Below are 16141 nucleotides of genomic sequence, written 5' to 3' on the forward strand. Positions count from 1 at the left end.
TAGAAGATGGCGCCTGAAGCAAGTCTCCTGTGAGCCTCAGCAGAGTGAGTAGGAGTTTTAAAAAATAATAAGGGGGAAAGATAGACTCCCGGAAAACAAGCTTATATCCCAGCCAGATAAGGACTTCGGGAGTTGCCGGACGGCATTTTAAGCATCCTCCCTTCCTTTGAGGCTCTTCTAAAGCCCTTTGAAATCCCGCTGAAGCCACCCAAAACGGCTGGACGGCAACTGTCGACACCCGAGATAGTCCTCTGCCTTTGGCCGCCGCCCCTGAAACCCAGCCAAAGCTATTCTTCTGCCTAGAGACACCAAAGAACCTTGGATGTTTGCCTGAGATTTATGGTGGAGTGAAGCGAGGTAGTTTAAAGTCTGCAAGCAGCCATAGAGAAGTAACTTTGCTAAGTCTGACCAGCTTGTTGAATCAACATATGGATTAATTATACAGCCCCAGGGGGAAGTAAGCCTTTAATGTTCCATTTCTTGAAATTTGCATTCCTAGTTATATCTGGTAAAGTGAGAGATTTTACTTTCTTGGGCTCCATGATCACTGCAGATGGTGACAGCAGCCACGAAATTAAAAGAAGCCTGCTTCTTGGGAGAAAAGCAATGACAAACCTAGACAGCATCTTAAAAAGTAGAGACATCACCTTGCCGACAAAGGTCCGTATAGTTCAAGCTCTGGTTTTCCCAGTAGCGATGTATGGAAGTGAGAGCTGGACCACAAAGAAGGCTGATCGCCGAATAATTGATGCTTTTGAATTCTGGTGCTGGAGGAGACTCTTGAGAGTCCCATGGACTGCAAGATCATCAAACCTCTCCATTCTGAAGGAAATCAGCCCTGAGTGCTCACTGGAAGGACAGATCGTGAAGCTGAGGCTCCAAGACTTTGGCCACCTCATGAGAAGAGAAGACTCCCTGGAAAAGACCCTGATGTTGGGGAAGACTGAGAGCACAAGGAGAAGGGGACGACAGAGGACGAGATGGTTGGACAGTGTTCTCGAAACAACCAGCATGAGTTTGACCAAACTGCGGGAGGCAGGGGGAGACAGGAGTGCCTGGCGTGCTCTGGTCCGGGGGTCACGAAGAGGCTGACACGACTAAACAACAAACAACAACAACAACCCGGAAAGGCTACTACTTAAAAAACAGCTGGTTTGGAAAAGCATTTGGTATACGCTTTGATTTGTTTATATCTGAACTGAGAGTATCAGAACTGTTGATAAGCGAGCCCAGGTGGCGGCTGCAGAGAGTCTCCAAAACTGGTCGGTCCTGTAGACTCAAGGCCGCCACACTTGGATTGGAGATGATTGATTTCTGCAAACTGCTGACAAATAACCATAATTATTATGGTACTGACTAGAAAGAACTTCCAATAACCTTTCAACCCCCTCGGGGACACCAAACAGGTGCTGGCCTTTGGTGATGCCTTCCCACCCCTCCCCTGAAAGGGAATGTGGACCCCTCAGGCTGGCAAACAGCCCCTGCGCCCAGGAGGAGGAGGAATGTGGCTTTGCCAACCTTCGTGGGCTCCAGGCATCCTTCCAGCTCAGCCTTGGCGCTGGGGAGGCTGCTTCGGTGGGCAAAGACGGTGTTCTCCAGGGACGTGACGGCCTTGTGGACATCGAGGAACAGGTCGCCTGGAAAAGATACGGGAGAAGGGAATGGGTGGTTGTTGTTTTTTAAAAAAGGATTCTTTTTCCAATTATATTTTACTAACTTTGAACATTTTTAACATATGCAGCCAGAACGCAATTTCGTATTTTCTCTTGTTTTTATTGAATTCCCACCCTGTTTTCCATGGAATTGTTGTTTCTTCCCCTTCTTCCTTCCATCTATCAAATCATAGCCACAATATTATACGCTAATCGCTTCTGCTGCTCCAAGCTCAAATCCTGCTCTCGAATTCGTCATACTATAATATTTCTTTAAGTAGCCCGAGAAAAGGCATCCATACTTTCTCTTTTTAAAAATTTCAATTTTTAGTGAAATTTTATTTACAACATAACATAATTCCCCCCCCCCAGGGCATTCTCAGTGGTGGCTCCTCAGGCCTAGAATGCCAGCCCTGCCAAGGGAGATAACCCCGGCACAAATGCCATCTCCTTTTTGGACCCACATCCAGTTCAGATTCATCCATCCTGGTGAATTGCAGGGTGAGAAGAGGAAAGGAAAAAGTCGAAGCTTCACTTCCTCCTTCCTGGAAGTAAGGGGGCGTGACCAAGCTGCGTCTAGGAACAGACCTCTCTAGTCTTAACCCCTTCATGCACTAACTAGTAAGGTAAAGGTAAAGGGACCCCTGACCATTAGGTCCAGTCGTGGCTGACTCTGGGGTTGTGGCGCTCATCTCACTTTACTGGCCGAGGGAGCCGGCGTACAGCTTCCGGGTCATGTGGCCAGCAGGACTAAGCCGCTTCTGGCGAACCAGAGCTGCGCACAGAAACGCCGTTTACCTTCCCACCAGAGCGGTATCTATTTATCTACTTGCACTTTGACGTGCTTTCGAACTGCTAGGTTGGCAGGAGCTGGGACTGAGCAACGGGAGCTCACCCCATCGCGGGGATTCGAACCACCGATCTTCTGATCGGCAAGTCCTAGGCTCTGTGGTTTAACCCACAGCGCCACCTGCGTCCCTGCACTAACTAGTACTCGAGCACAATTACGTTTGACTGCCATCTCCTACCATCTCTAGGCTGAGGAACGGCTCCCTCCTTAAACCCCAGGGTGAGTTCAGCTTTTCATTCAAGAACGAGGAGGACAAGGAACCTGCTGTGGAGGGAAGACCATCGCCCTCCACAAACTCAGCAAGACCTTACCTCTTTCGGGATGGGCTGCCGGAGGAGGCAGGGCTGCTGCTGGATTTGGGAACGGCAGAGAGCATCGCGGGAGACTTGCCGTGTACTCAGAGCACAGGTCAGAACACAGGTCGTCGTCCTCCCTGCAAAGAAAGACGTTTCAGTCCAGATCTAACCAAAAAAATAAATAAAACCCCTCTGTTCTTGCTCTTACTACCCCCTCCTATTCTAGAAAAGGTCTAATGTCAACATTTCACGGACCAGAGAACACGTGGGGTCCCTTCCATCTCTACAATTCTGTGATTCTAGGTTAGTGGCCATCACTGCCTCATGAGGCAAGGAGTTCCACAGATTCCCAACAACTGATATTCAGAAGCATTGCTGCCTCAACATAGTAGCCATGAGTAGCCTGGAGTGGAGAATCCTTTTAAGGCGGGGGCTTTTGTGCCAGAGAGAATTATTGCCCCCCTATACCCCGATTTACGATAATACGATAATCTTTATTGTCATTGTCCCATACAGAACAAGGAAATTGAAAAATCTACATAAAACATTCAAAACCCAACAAGCCTGCTATCCCAGCCTGGTTAGCCCCCTAAAAACTCTGATACCCCATTTTTAAATACAATCTACTCCCATAGAGACTACCTTACACTGCGTTTAAAACCAAAATCGCATTTGGGGAGAAACTGTTTCTCAGGCGGCTAGTCCTAGTCTCTATAACCCTGGACCTTCTTCCAGAAGGCAGAAGCTGAAAGAGATCATTTCCGGGGTGCACACTATCCTGCGCTATCTCTGCAGTTTTCTTATGGCACCTGGAAGCGTAGATTTGATCCAAGGTGGGAAGAGTGCACCCACTTATTCTCTCCGCAGTGTTTACCACCCTGGAGAGCATTGTTTTTCCCCTGACCGTGCAGCTCCAAAACCACACACACAGACCATAAGTTAATGCACTCTCCACAGTACAATGGTAAAATGCCATCAACAGGTCCTTTGAGAGATTGTTTTTCCGGAGAACTTACCTGGCCTTGCTCTGCTGCAGGTTCTCAATTCGGCCGTGGAGACGGGCAATGGTGACCAACAGCCCTGTGATATGCTCTTCGTAGCGGAGGATTGCTCCTTCGTCAGGCGCATCACTCCCAAACCTCTCGCCTGCAGGGTCTTCGTCCCCCTGGCTCCCAGAAGGCAGGGACGCGAGCAAAATCAGAAAGGATATTGTCAGCGCTGTTGTGGGATGGAGCAGTGACGGGCTGCAATTCAACAGGTGCAGCCCACACTTATCCAGAAAGGCCCGTGCATATAATGGGGGAGATCCTTCCCTTGTAAGTCTATTATTACAAGAGCTTAAGAAGAGACCAGACAAGGCAGCGTGGTGCAGTGGTTAGAGTGGCTCTCAAAGGCTGCAGTGCGCCACCCCGGTGTGGCAGGAGTGGATAGCAAATTTGGAAGGAAGATTCAAGGACGATCAAAGATGTGGGGTGTGAAACACAAGAGCAGTCAAGTACAACATTCCTAGAGTGAACATGTTTATACCTGGAGAGGAATGTTTGTCCAGCCAGCAGGTTCAAAAGCATGTCAAAGTGCAAGTAGATAACTAGGTACCACTCCAACGGGAAGGTAAACGGCGTTTCTGTGCGCTGCTCTGGTTTGCCAGAAGCGGCTTAGTCATGCTGGCCACATGACCCGGAAGCTGTATGCTGGCTCCCTTGGCCAATAAAGCGAGATGAGCGCCGCAACCCCAGAGTCGGCCGTGACTGGACCTAACGGTCAGGGGTCCCTTTACTTTTTTTTAAGGTACTCTCTATGGGAGTGTATTGTATTTAATTATGGGGTGTCAGAGTTTTTAGGGGGCTAACCAGGCTGGGATAGCTGGGATAGCAGGCTTGTTGGTTTTTGAATGTCTGATGTAGAATTTTTCAATGTCATTGTTCTGGATGGGACAATGACAATAAAGATTATCGTATTGTCTCGTATCGAAAGCTGGTTTCCCTGGATCAAGTCTGTCCGCTTTGTCAAATGAATGAAGCCACATGGTTTTAACTGGATTTCAAACCCGTGTGCAATTCATGGTTACGGTGTCGCATTTTGTCGTGCAGTTACCTCCCTTGGTGTGTAGTGCAAACCGCTATTCGGAATATTGCTTTTTATGTAAAATTAATGAATGTTAGAAAGATGCTGGGATGAACTTACATGGTCTTAGCAGAAAGGTTATAAAGAATTAAGTTAAAATGGATTGTTAATGGGTTAAAGTGTAAAATTTAAGGTTAAATTGCGTTAAGATAAATTATGGAACAAAATCTGAGAAAGAGGGAAAGGACTTGCTGAAACAAATATGAATTAAGAATACAAAAAGGGAGGCGCGAGGAAGTCATGGAAACAAGTAAATGAAAGATAAAGATATGAAAATACTGGGTGTTAGTGTTTTTAAATGTTATTGTTTAGCTGTATTGTTTTTGGGTTTTCTCTTCCCCCCCCCTTCTTTTTAGTATTGTATTTTCCTTTATTTTTGAAGTATTGTAATCTTTTTTATTATTATTGTCTGTTCTTCTTTTTTTGTAATTGTTAAACTTTAATAAATATCTTTTTAAAAAGAAAAAATGAATATTGCTTTTTATGGGGCAGGGGTGAGTTTGTGATCCAGAACAGGAAGAGCAGCACAACGGACTGACCCTTCGCAAGCCGGCATCAGGTCAATTGCAGACCTTAGTCGGGATCAGCAATCTTTTGTGGTGAGCTAAGGAGCTTTCATGCGCGAGAGAGATTTTGTAGGGACAAGCAAGTCCATTGTTCCCGTGGAAAACAGGAAAGGGAGACTTCCATCCTGCTGGCCAAGGCTTCCTGTCTTGAAACGCTTCCTATTTAAGTGCATTAAAAAGAAAGAAAAGGAGGTGGATTGTCGTCAGTTCCCTGAGCAGGTGGGGTCCAGCAAGGACAGATGCTCCTACATTTCTCCGATGAAAATAGGGACATCCTATTCAATAATAATAATTTTATTATTTAAACCCTGCCCCTCTGACTGGGTTTCCCTAGCCGCTCTGGGTGGCTCCCTATATATATAAAACAAAACATTAAACATTGAAAAACTTCCCTATTCAGGGCTGCCTTCAGATGTCTCCTAAAGGTTGTCTAGTGAGTTATCTCCTGGGTTCGGCGGTCGCATACCCTCCAACATTTCTTTGATGAAAATAGGGACGTCCTAAGGAAAAGCGGGGGGTGCAGGTGGTGCTGTGGGTTAAACCACAGAGCCTTGGGCTTTCCAATCAGAAGGTTGGCGGTTCAAAACCCCGCGACGGGGTGAGCTCCCGTCGTTCAGTCCCTGCTCCTGTCAACCTAGCAGTTCGAAAGCACGTCAAAGTGCAAGTAGATAAATAAGTACCGCTCCAGCCGGAAGGTAAACGGCGTTTCCGTGCGCTGCTCTGGTTCGCCAGAAGCGGCTTAGTCATGCTGGCCGCATGACCCGGAAGCTGTATGCCAGCTCCCTTGGCCAATAAAGTGAGATGAGCACCACAACCCCAGAGTCAGTCACGACTGGACCTAACGGTCAGGGGTCCCTTTACCTTTTAAAGAAAAGCGGGAGATTCCGGGACCAACTCAGAAACCGGGACGGCTTCTGTAAATGCGGGGTTATCCCTGGAAAATAAGGACCAATTGAGGGTCTGAGACAGACCGTTGCAATGAGCGGACATGGCAAAAAAAAAAAACCAAGGCCCCTGTTTGTTTTGGTGGGTCTACTCCCAAGTAGTTGGGATTGTTCCTTGCTTGGACAGGAAGGGAAGCGACGGAGAAAGTAGCTGAGAAGACTCAGGACCCCCACCACCCCAAAAAACAATAATAATACAGTGTTTCCTCGGGTTGGTTGTGCTGTGGGTTAAACCACTGAGCCTAGGACTTGCCGATCAGAAGGTCGGCGGTTTGAATCCCCGCGATAGGGTAAGCTCCCGTTGCTCAGTCCCAGCTCCTGCCAACCTAGCAGTTTGAAAGCACGTCAAAGTGCAAGTAGATAAATAGGTACCATTCTGGTGGGAAGGTAAACGGCGTTTCCGTGCGCTGCTCTGGTTCGCCAGAAGCGGCTTAGTCCTGCTAGCCACATGACCCGGAAGCTGTACGCCGGCTCCCTTGGCCAATAAAGCGAGATGAGCGCCGCAACCCCAGAGTTGGCCACGACTGGACCTAATGGTCAGGGGTCCTTTTACCTTTACCTCAGGTTAAGAACTCGTTCCTGAGGTCCGTTCTTAACCTGAGACTGTTCTTAGCCTGAAGCACCACTTTAGCTAATGGGGCCTCCTGCTGTTGCCACGCCGCTGGAGCACGATTTCTGTTCTCATTCTGAAGCAAAGTTCTTAACCCCAGGTACTATTTCTTGGTTAGCGGAGTCTATAACCTGAAACGTCTGTAACCTGAAGCATATGTAACCTGAGGTACCACTGTAATAATAATAATAATAATAATAATAATAATAATAATAATAATAATAATAATAATAATAATAAAAAATTATTTATACCCTGCCCATCTGGCTGGGCTTCCCCAGCCACTCTGGATGGCTTCCAACACAATACTAAAATACAATAGTTATTACATTAAATACATTAAAAGCTTCCCTAAACAGGGCTGCCTTCAGATGTCTTCTAAAAGTCTGGTAGTTGTTGTTCTCTTTGACATCTGGTGGAGGGGTGTTCCACAGGAAGGGCGCCACCACCGACAAGGCCCTCTGCCTGGTTCCCTGAAACCTCACTTCTCACAATGAGGGAACCGCCAAAAGGCCCTCGGAGCTGGACCTCAGTGTCCGGGTAGAACGATGGGGGTGGAGACGCTCCTTCAGATATAAAGCAAAACCTTCTGCACTCACCTTCTCCATTCCAGCTTCTCCTGCCCTCTGGCTAAACTGGAGAGTAGCAAGAGAGAAACAGCCTGCTCTCTGCAGGTCCATCCGGAGTGGCAGGCAGCCGTCCTTTCCTGTTTCAAAACTCCAAACAGCCTGGACATGTTTCCTGTCCTCAGCGAGAGGGAGGAGTTGAGCTGGGAGCAGCAGGAGGAAAGTTCCTCTCCCTCTGCTCCAGCCTCAAACTGGCGTGTGGCGAATGGAAAAACAACAACCAGGGGTGGCATGCAACCCAGCCCTGTTCAGAGCAAACGCATGGCAATGAATGGACCTAAGGCTGCTTCTTTGGTTGGCATCGGCATATTTCCCTGTCTTGCTAGATCAGGGGTGAGGAATCTCAGCTTCAAGGGTCAAATGTAACCCTCCAGGCCTCTCGATCTGGAGCTGTGTCACAGGAAGGTTGGGTGCAGAGGAACGGCAGGAGGAACTAATAAGACGCACCAGACCACAAGACGCACCTAGTTTTTGGAGGAGGAAAACAAGAAGAAAAATATTCTGAATCTCAGAAGCCAGAACAGCAAGAGGGATCGCTGTGCAGCGAAAGCAGCAATCCCTCTTGCTGTTCTGGCTTCTGGGATAGCTGCGCAGCCTGCATTCGCTTCATAAGATGCACACACATTTCCCCTTCCTTTTTAGGAGGGGAAAAGTGAGTCTTAAAGAGCAAAAAATACTGTAGCTGGGGGACCCCCAAGGGAAGAAGGCTCAGAGCCCAGGGAGGGGCGGAGGGAGAAGACTGGGAGGAAGGGAGTGTTGGAAGCTGAAAAGGTAACAGGGTTTAGTGAGTGGGGGGAGTCTGTGGCAGAGAGCAGCCCAGATTCGGAGGTAGAGGAGAAGGCGCAAAAGAAAGAGATGGGTCAGGTGGGTGTCTTCCTCTCCTGCTACGATAAGCTCCCCTCCCTGCTGATCTCCCAGAACCAGAAGAGGGCTGAAAAGGGCAGAGGAGAGGTTGGCTGCATGCAGGCATAGTCTCCGATTGCTTGGGGGAAAACCTCCATGTAAATGTTCAGCTTCCAGGTTAATAGGAACAATTAAGCCAGATGTCAGGGACTGGTTGGACGTACAGGAACCAGCTGGGGAACCCTGAAAGGAAGAAGGCTCAGGGTGGTGGGATGATGACGAGTGGGAAGAAAGAGCCGAGGGAGAAGACTGGGAAGAGGTGGTGTCAGAAACGGAAGGGATAACAGGAGTTAGTGAGCGGGGAGAGTCTGTGGCAGACAGCAGTCCAGAATCAGAAGTAGAAGCTGAAGCAGGAGAGGCGGGAGACTTGAAGAGGCAAAGGTGTCCCTCCTTCCTGAAGCAACAAGCTCTCCATCCTGCTGGTCTCCCCGGACCAGAAGAGGCACGTATCTCTCTTTATAAAATCTAATAAAATTTATTCAAAAATAAATAAGGGGGGGGACCCCTCTTAAATTCCCAGAACGCAAATAAATTTCTGGAGACTTTAACCATTGGAAAGGCCTTTTTAATCAGCTGACATTCAACATCCCCTTCTCCCTTCCTCTCTGCCCACTTCACTACGGACCACGAAAAAGGAAGGTAGCCAACTTCTTACACCCCTACGTCGTTCCCCCCGCCCCCAGCAATATCTGGCAACTGCTTTGGGGGGGGGGGAGAGAAACTGACAGACAGCTTGCATTTACGGAAGAAGCACACAAAGAGTTCAATCCCCAACAATGCTAAGGACATGCGGAAAGTGGGCTGCAGAGATACGTTTGCTGGCCTGGCAATTTTCTGCTATTTTCTGACACTTCAAACCCCACTGTGGTCTTTGCACAGGGGAAAACTTTATATATATAGACTAGAAAGGTTTCTAGTCATCTTTGAAAGATTCGAAATTTGTATCTTTCACCAGCACTGTCAATTTTGCCGTCTCTGCATACTCCAAGGTTTCCACCATGATGATGATAAACAGTCTGGGCTGCTCACAGCATATATCAGAATATACTAAAACATGTTTTGCAAACAGAGAGAGAGAGAGAGAGAGAGAGAGAGAGAGAGTCAGAGTCCTTCGGGTCCACGTCTCCCCCCCCCCCCAAGTCACACGACGGCCTCAATCTCCACTGCCTCCTCTTCCTCCAGCATGCTGTAGGAGGCGTGGGTCTGGAAGGGTCTCTGCAGCGGGTGGGCAAGGAGTTTGGCCATGCAGTTGTGCAGCTCCACGGCCGGCCCGGTCAGCGACACTTCGTACTTGTAGTTGGTGCCTTTGCTGTCCAGGTTGCTGAAGAAAGCAAAGGTCTCCTGGAGAGGAGAGAGGAACCGCAAAGGTATAGTGATGGCAATAATTTTAATATTTGTACCCCGCCCACAAGACTAGGTTGCCCCATATAACACAGCATTAATACTGTTCTTTTTTCCATATAGAAAGCTACATCTGTTATTCAACAATTATATTCCAATTCAGCAGAACTAGCAACTTCCCACACACCCAACATCAATGTTTATAACCCAAATTGCATGTCAAGGAGATAAGTAACTCTGCAACAGAAGCCATGTTTTACAATTCTGTCTTATCTAATTTCATCCTCTAACATGTTTTGTAAAAATATTTTCTGCTATTTTCTGACACTTCAAACCCCACTGTGGTCTTTGCACAGGGGAAAACTTTTAATATATAGGCTAGAAAATGGTTTCTAGTCATCTTTGAAAGATTCAAAATTTGTATCTTTCATCAGCGCTGTCAATTTTGCCGTCTCTGCATATTCCAAGGTTTTCACCATGATGATGATGAACAGTCTGGGCTGCTCACAGCATATATCAGAATATACTAAAACATCAAACATTACAAACTTCCCTATTCGGGGCTGCCTTCAGATGTCTTCTAAAAGTCAGATAGTTTTTCATCTCCTTGACATCTGCTTGGAGGATGTTCTACAGGGAGGGAGCCACCACTGAGAAGGCCCTCTGCCCAGTTCCCTTCTTTTCTCGCTGGGAGGGAGCCCCCAGAAGACCCTCAGAGGTGGACCTCAGTGTCTGATGGAATTGAATGATGGAGGTGGAGACGCTCCTTCAGGTCTACAGGGCTGTGGCCATTTAGGGCTTTAAAGGTCTGCACCAACACTTTGAACGGTGCTCGGGAAAGTGCTGGCAGCCAGTCTTATATGTTCTCGGCGGCTGCTCCCAGTCACTAGTCTGGCAGCCACAACCAGCGCATCAGTGTCCTTCAAGAAGGACACTGACAAACTGGAACATGTCCAGAGGAGGGCAACCAAAATGGTCAAAGGCCTGGAAACGATGCCTTATGAGGAACGGCTAAGGGAGCTGGGCATGTTTAGCCTGGAGAAGAGGAGGTTAAGGGGGGATATGATAGCCTTGTTCCAATATATAAAAGGATGTCACATAGAGGAGGGAGAAAGGTTGTTTTCTGCTGCTCCAGAGAAGCAGACACGGAGCAATGGATCCAAACTACAAGAAAGAAGATTCCACCTAAACATTAGGAAGAACTTCCTGACAGTAAGAGTTGTTTGACAGTGGAATTTGCTGCCAAGGAGTGTGGTGGAGTCTCCTTCTTTGGAGGTCTTTAAGCAGAGGCTTGACAACCATATGTCAGGAGTGCTCTGATGGTGTTTTCTGCTTGGCAGGGGGTTGGACTCGATGGCCCTTGTGGTCTCTTCCAACTCTCTGATTCTATGATCTCAGCAGTGGAGTGAGATCTTGCCAGCAATCTGCTCCTGAACTTGGCCAAGCTGGCTCCTGAGAGATGACTGGCAACATTTAGGGAACCTCAGTGTCCCTGCTCACTTCCTGGCCCAACAATGCCGTTTACCTTCCAGCTGGTTTCCTCCTCTTTGTCCTCGAAGCCGTTGTGGATGTAGAGCACATCAAAGTAGTAGTAAGGGCACTGCAGCATTTTCTGTGCGGAAAAGACAACAGTAGCACCAAGATGGTCACGAATGGAAGCACGGTATAGATGCCAGCAAAATTTACTAGTTGGCATCCACCTGTTTCTTTCTTAAGGAAATCTTAAGGAAATCAGCCCTGAGTACTCACTGGAAGGACAGATCCTGAAGCTGAGGCTCCAGTACTTTGGCCACCTCATGAGAAGAGAAGACTCCCTGGAAAAGACCCTGATGTTGGGAAAGATGGAGGGCACAAGGAGAAGGGGACAACGGAGGACGAGATGGTGGGACAGTGTTCTCAAAGCTACCAGCATGAGTTTGACCAAACTGCGGGAGGCAGTGGAAGACAGGAGTGCCTGGCGTGCTCTGGTCCAGGGGGTCACCAAGAGTCGGACACGACTAAATGACTCAACAACAACAACATCCATCTGTCTCAAGATGTAATGGAGTGCACCTTGGTGGGTGAAGCCAAACTGCTGCACTAACAGTACCCAAGTGACCTCCCCGGGGAGCAAGACTGGGCAATGTGTCTGGAGGTCCTGGGCTGTCCAGGCGACAGGACCACCACCACCCCTCTTGACCTCACTGATGGGGTCCGAAGAGATGCAGAACAAGATGTTTGGCACCAGCTGGGCTGCGGGAGTTGCCAGAAACAGGCGTACAAGGCACCGTCCAGCCATCTTAGGGACTCCACTCCAGATTTGCGAAGGGTCTACTCCTGAGCCTTTTCTTCTCCCGAAGATGTCGCATGAGGCAGTGGAGGTTTAGGGCCAGAGTTTTCCTTCTCCTAGATGGGCTCCCTTCCCAGGTGGATGAGCCCCACCTGCCCCTCACTTCCCTTTATTTACGGGACCGCCTCTCCTGGTCTGCCCCGCAGATGACCTTAAGGTCCATGAATAACCATAGTTTGGAGGTCCCGGGCCCTAAGGAAGTCAGACTATCCTCCACCAGGGCCAGGGCCTTCTCAGTGATGGCTCCGACCTGGTGGAATGCTCTGTCCCATGAGACCAGGGCCCTGCAGCATTTAACCTCCTTCCACAGGGCCTGTAAGACAGGCTATTCCACCTGGCCTTTAATTTGAATTCAGCCTGATCGTTTATTTCCCTTCCCTTCCCTTTTTATGAAGATTACCCGCTCTGGGATCCCTCAGCTAATTCTCCCCTGGCCTCCTCGCTGGCCCAAATAGGACTAATTCAGCCAGCTAGCCCTGGGGATCAGCTAATGTTTTTTGAATGGATTTCCCCCCAAATTGATTTTTGAATTCTGAATTTATCGTTATTCATGTTTTATACCATATTTTATGCTGTTTTTTGTTGCATCAATTAAGTGTTTTAAATTTGTTGTTAGCCGCCCCGAGCCCGGTTTTTGAACCAGGAAGGGCGGGGTATAAATAAAAAATTATTATTATTATTATTATTATTATTATTATTATTATTATTATTTATGGCATGGGCAGAAACTGCCTTCTTGACCACTGGGCCCACTTGGTCTCATCCGCTCCATCCACCAGAGCGGGTCTTCGCATGCAGGGGGGGCCCCTAACTCACTGAGGGTCCGAGGCCCATCGGCTCCCCTCACCTGGATCAGTCAACCAGTCAAAGCCAATCCTAGGATGTGGCCACTGCCACCTGCAGGCAGCTTGTAGGAGCCACAGGTGAGAGCTTTTGAATTCTGGTGCTGGAGGAGACTCTTGAGAGTCCCATGGACTGCAAGAAGATCAAACCTCTCCATTATGAAGGAAATCAGCCCTGAGTGCTCACAGGAAGGACAGATCCTGAAGCTGAGGCTCCAAGACTTTGGCCACCTCATGAGAAGAGAAGACTCCCTGGAAAAGACCCTGATGTTGGGAAAGATGGAGGGCACAAGGAGAAGGGGACGACAGAGGACGAGATGGTTGGATAGTGTTCTCAAAGCTACCAGCATGAGTTTGACCAAACTGCGGGAGGCAGTGGAAGACAGAAGTGCCTGGCGTGCTCTGGTCCAGGGGGCCACGAAGAGGCAGACACGACTAAACAACAACAAAAAATAATTATTTTTTATAAAAAAAGGAAGAAAAAGGGCACCTTCATCTGTTCCGTGATTGTGACCGGGGGATGGCAAGCTGGCCGGCTATAAACCAGGATGGTTCTGACCACGTACGGCGGTGGGATGCTCTGCACATTCTCCGTCACGGGCAGTTCTGTCTTCTGCTGTCTGCGTAGATGAGGGAGAAGGAGGGGAATTTGGGTCCGGGGACCTGGACTGATAGCAGGTTTCCTGCAGGCTCCCCTAATTTTGTGCCCACCCCCTGAGCTAGAGGGAGCAACGGGGAAAGCCCACTTCCCCTGTTCATAAGGCAACCAGGATCCTTCCTGCTCGACTCAGCAGTCGATGCAGAATCATGAGGACTAGCGCCTTATTTTTAAGGGGTGGGTCACAGTGCGGTAGTGCAGAAGGTCCCAGGGTCTAGTCCCAGCTGGCATCTCCAGGGAAAAGGTTTCTTGTCTGAAGCATCCCAGGAACAACCCAATGCCCATCCCACCAGGAGAAACTTACATGAGGCTGAAAAGACCTTCGAGATCTTCAAAGAGGGAGAAGAGTTAAGGTGGATAATTCTCCGCAGTATGCTCTTGCCACAGCTGGTATCCAGCTGGGGCAAGTCCCAGTCCAGATTCCTAAATCCCCTAAATCAGGGACCCCCAAAGGTCATCTAGCCCAACCCGCCGCAATTCCGCCGGCACACGGCCAGAAGGATACTGAAGGACTTGCACACCACTGTCTCCAGGTCATACAAACAGCTGCAAACTTCTCTAGGATCAGAGGTGAATCCAGAGAGCTGGCGGGGTAGGGGAAGAAAACCAGAAAACAGGTGATTATCCATTTTCATTTCTTTTCACTTTTGATTTGTGCCTTTCTATTTTACTGCACACAAGGCAGTTTGCAAACCTGACCCACTACAAAAAGTCGCAATAAAAACATAACTTTAAACTAAACGGCTTATATCAAATACAGCAATATTCAGCTACCCATTAGAATACACCAGCCAACAGTAAAATTAAAAATCAGCCGTTAATAATTAAGCCGTTGACACTTTACAGTTGCAATAAAGGATTACTAAACTGGAATCAATAAAAATAATGGCAGGACCCACAATGCATAAAATACCACCAAACACACGTAATCATGTAAAAGGATCAAACTGAGAAACAAGGGCACACAACTTATAAAATTGTTGTTTAAAAGTATCCTTGAACTCCTTGAGCATCGCAAGACAAAGGAAAAGCTACAAGTAGGAAGGTTATTTAAGGTAAAGGGACCCCTGAGCATTAGGTCCAGTAGTGTCTGACTCTGGGGTTGCGGCGCTCATCTCGCTTTATTGGCCGAGGGAGCCGGCGTACAGCTTCCGGGTCATGTGGCCAGATTGACGAAGCCGCTTCTGGCGAACCAGAGCAGCGCACGGAAATGTCGTTTACCTTCCTGCTGGAGCAGTACCTATTTATCTATTTGCACTTTGACGTGCTTTCAAACTGCTAGGTTGGCAGGAGCAGGGACCGAGCAACAGGAGCTCACCCTGTTGCGGGGATTCGAACCACCGCCCTTCTGATCAGCAAGCCCTAGGCTCTGTGGTTTAACGCACAGTTTACCTCCCCACAAAAAAAAGGAGATTGAGAAGCTGGGAAAAGGCATCCAAACTGTCGGAGGGGATAGAGTAGAAAACATGAGATAGCTCTTTTTATACATGTCATTTTAAACATTTTCTTCAACTCATTGTATATCATTTCCCTTTTTTTTAATTTCTCTGCATTCCCACCACATATGGTAAAAGGTCCCTTTCTTGTCTTTACATTTCCAGCATATGTTTGACCAAGTTTTATACATTTTTACTCTCTGTACTGGTGTTATATACCATCTATACATCGTTTTCGTGTAATTTTCTTTCAGAAGAGAACAATCTGTAAATGTTAAGTCTGTTTTCCACAGTTTTTCCCAATCTTCGAATTGTATGTTATGTCCTATATCTAGTGCCCATTTGATCATGACCGATTTAACCACCTCATCTTTAGTTTCCCATTCTAGCAGAATACTATATGCACCCTTCAGCAACTTCACTTTCCCTTCTATGACTTCCTTTTGAAATCTAGAAATGGTGTAACTAAATCCTTTCTTGTTGTCTTCTTTAGACATCTCATATAATTGCCTTTAATGTAGCCCCACGTCGGGCGAAAGATTCCTGTCTTGCCGCGGGTTGGACTTGATGACCCTTAGGGGTCTCTTCCAATTCTACGATTCTAGCATCTCCTCCAACTCCACGGCTAAAGGGCTTGGGCAAAAGAAACACAACCGTCGGGTGAAATGTGACGGGGCAGATCAGAAGCTGCCACAGTTGGGGAGGGGGGGCAATAGAAACCGCAACCCTTGAGAAGTTTGCAGTCAAATGGGTGGCATAGCTGTCAACTTCCAGATTTGAAAATAAGGGACCAGCAGCCAAAAGAAGGGATTTTAGTCAACCAGTTAAAAGGGCCAGATAATTTTGGAGAGCAGCGCCAGTTTTTAGCCCTTCGTTTCCAGAGGTTGTTGCTCAAGACAGCAGCCGATGAAACACTGCAATTAAAGAACTACAAGCAGCGACCACTTTTCGCGCAAAACGAAGT

The 16141-nt window shown here is 47.9% G+C and overlaps 2 protein-coding genes across 3 annotated transcripts in view; both read right to left on the minus strand.

The window, feature by feature from the left end:
- USHBP1 (USH1 protein network component harmonin binding protein 1) overlaps window positions 1-7965 on the minus strand; it is a 30274-nt gene extending 22309 nt beyond the window's left edge. The window contains exons 1-4 of one of the 2 annotated variants that reach the window (XM_081895488.1): window positions 7642-7965; window positions 3815-3967; window positions 2814-2935; window positions 1519-1637 (exon numbers count right to left, since the gene is read on the minus strand). In XM_081895488.1, the coding sequence (XP_081751614.1) occupies window positions 1519-1637; window positions 2814-2935; window positions 3815-3967; window positions 7642-7901 (654 nt within the window). In that variant the 5' untranslated portion in view covers window positions 7902-7965. The remainder of the gene's footprint in view (window positions 1-1518; window positions 1638-2813; window positions 2936-3814; window positions 3968-7641) is intronic. The other variant, XM_081895489.1, reaches the window with a different exon arrangement.
- BABAM1 (BRISC and BRCA1 A complex member 1) overlaps window positions 1-16141 on the minus strand; it is a 192886-nt gene that overhangs the window by 174690 nt on the left and 2055 nt on the right. Inside the window, exons 4-8 of the mRNA XM_081895815.1 lie at window positions 14247-14325; window positions 14046-14070; window positions 13574-13703; window positions 11438-11524; window positions 9693-9912 (exon numbers count right to left, since the gene is read on the minus strand). Of these exons, the coding sequence (XP_081751941.1) occupies window positions 9712-9912; window positions 11438-11524; window positions 13574-13703; window positions 14046-14070; window positions 14247-14325 (522 nt within the window). The 3' untranslated portion in view covers window positions 9693-9711. The remainder of the gene's footprint in view (window positions 1-9692; window positions 9913-11437; window positions 11525-13573; window positions 13704-14045; window positions 14071-14246; window positions 14326-16141) is intronic.

This window comes from Podarcis melisellensis, assembly GCF_964234715.1.
Source record: "Podarcis melisellensis genome assembly, chromosome: 18".
Classification (NCBI taxonomy): domain Eukaryota; kingdom Metazoa; phylum Chordata; class Lepidosauria; order Squamata; family Lacertidae; genus Podarcis; species Podarcis melisellensis.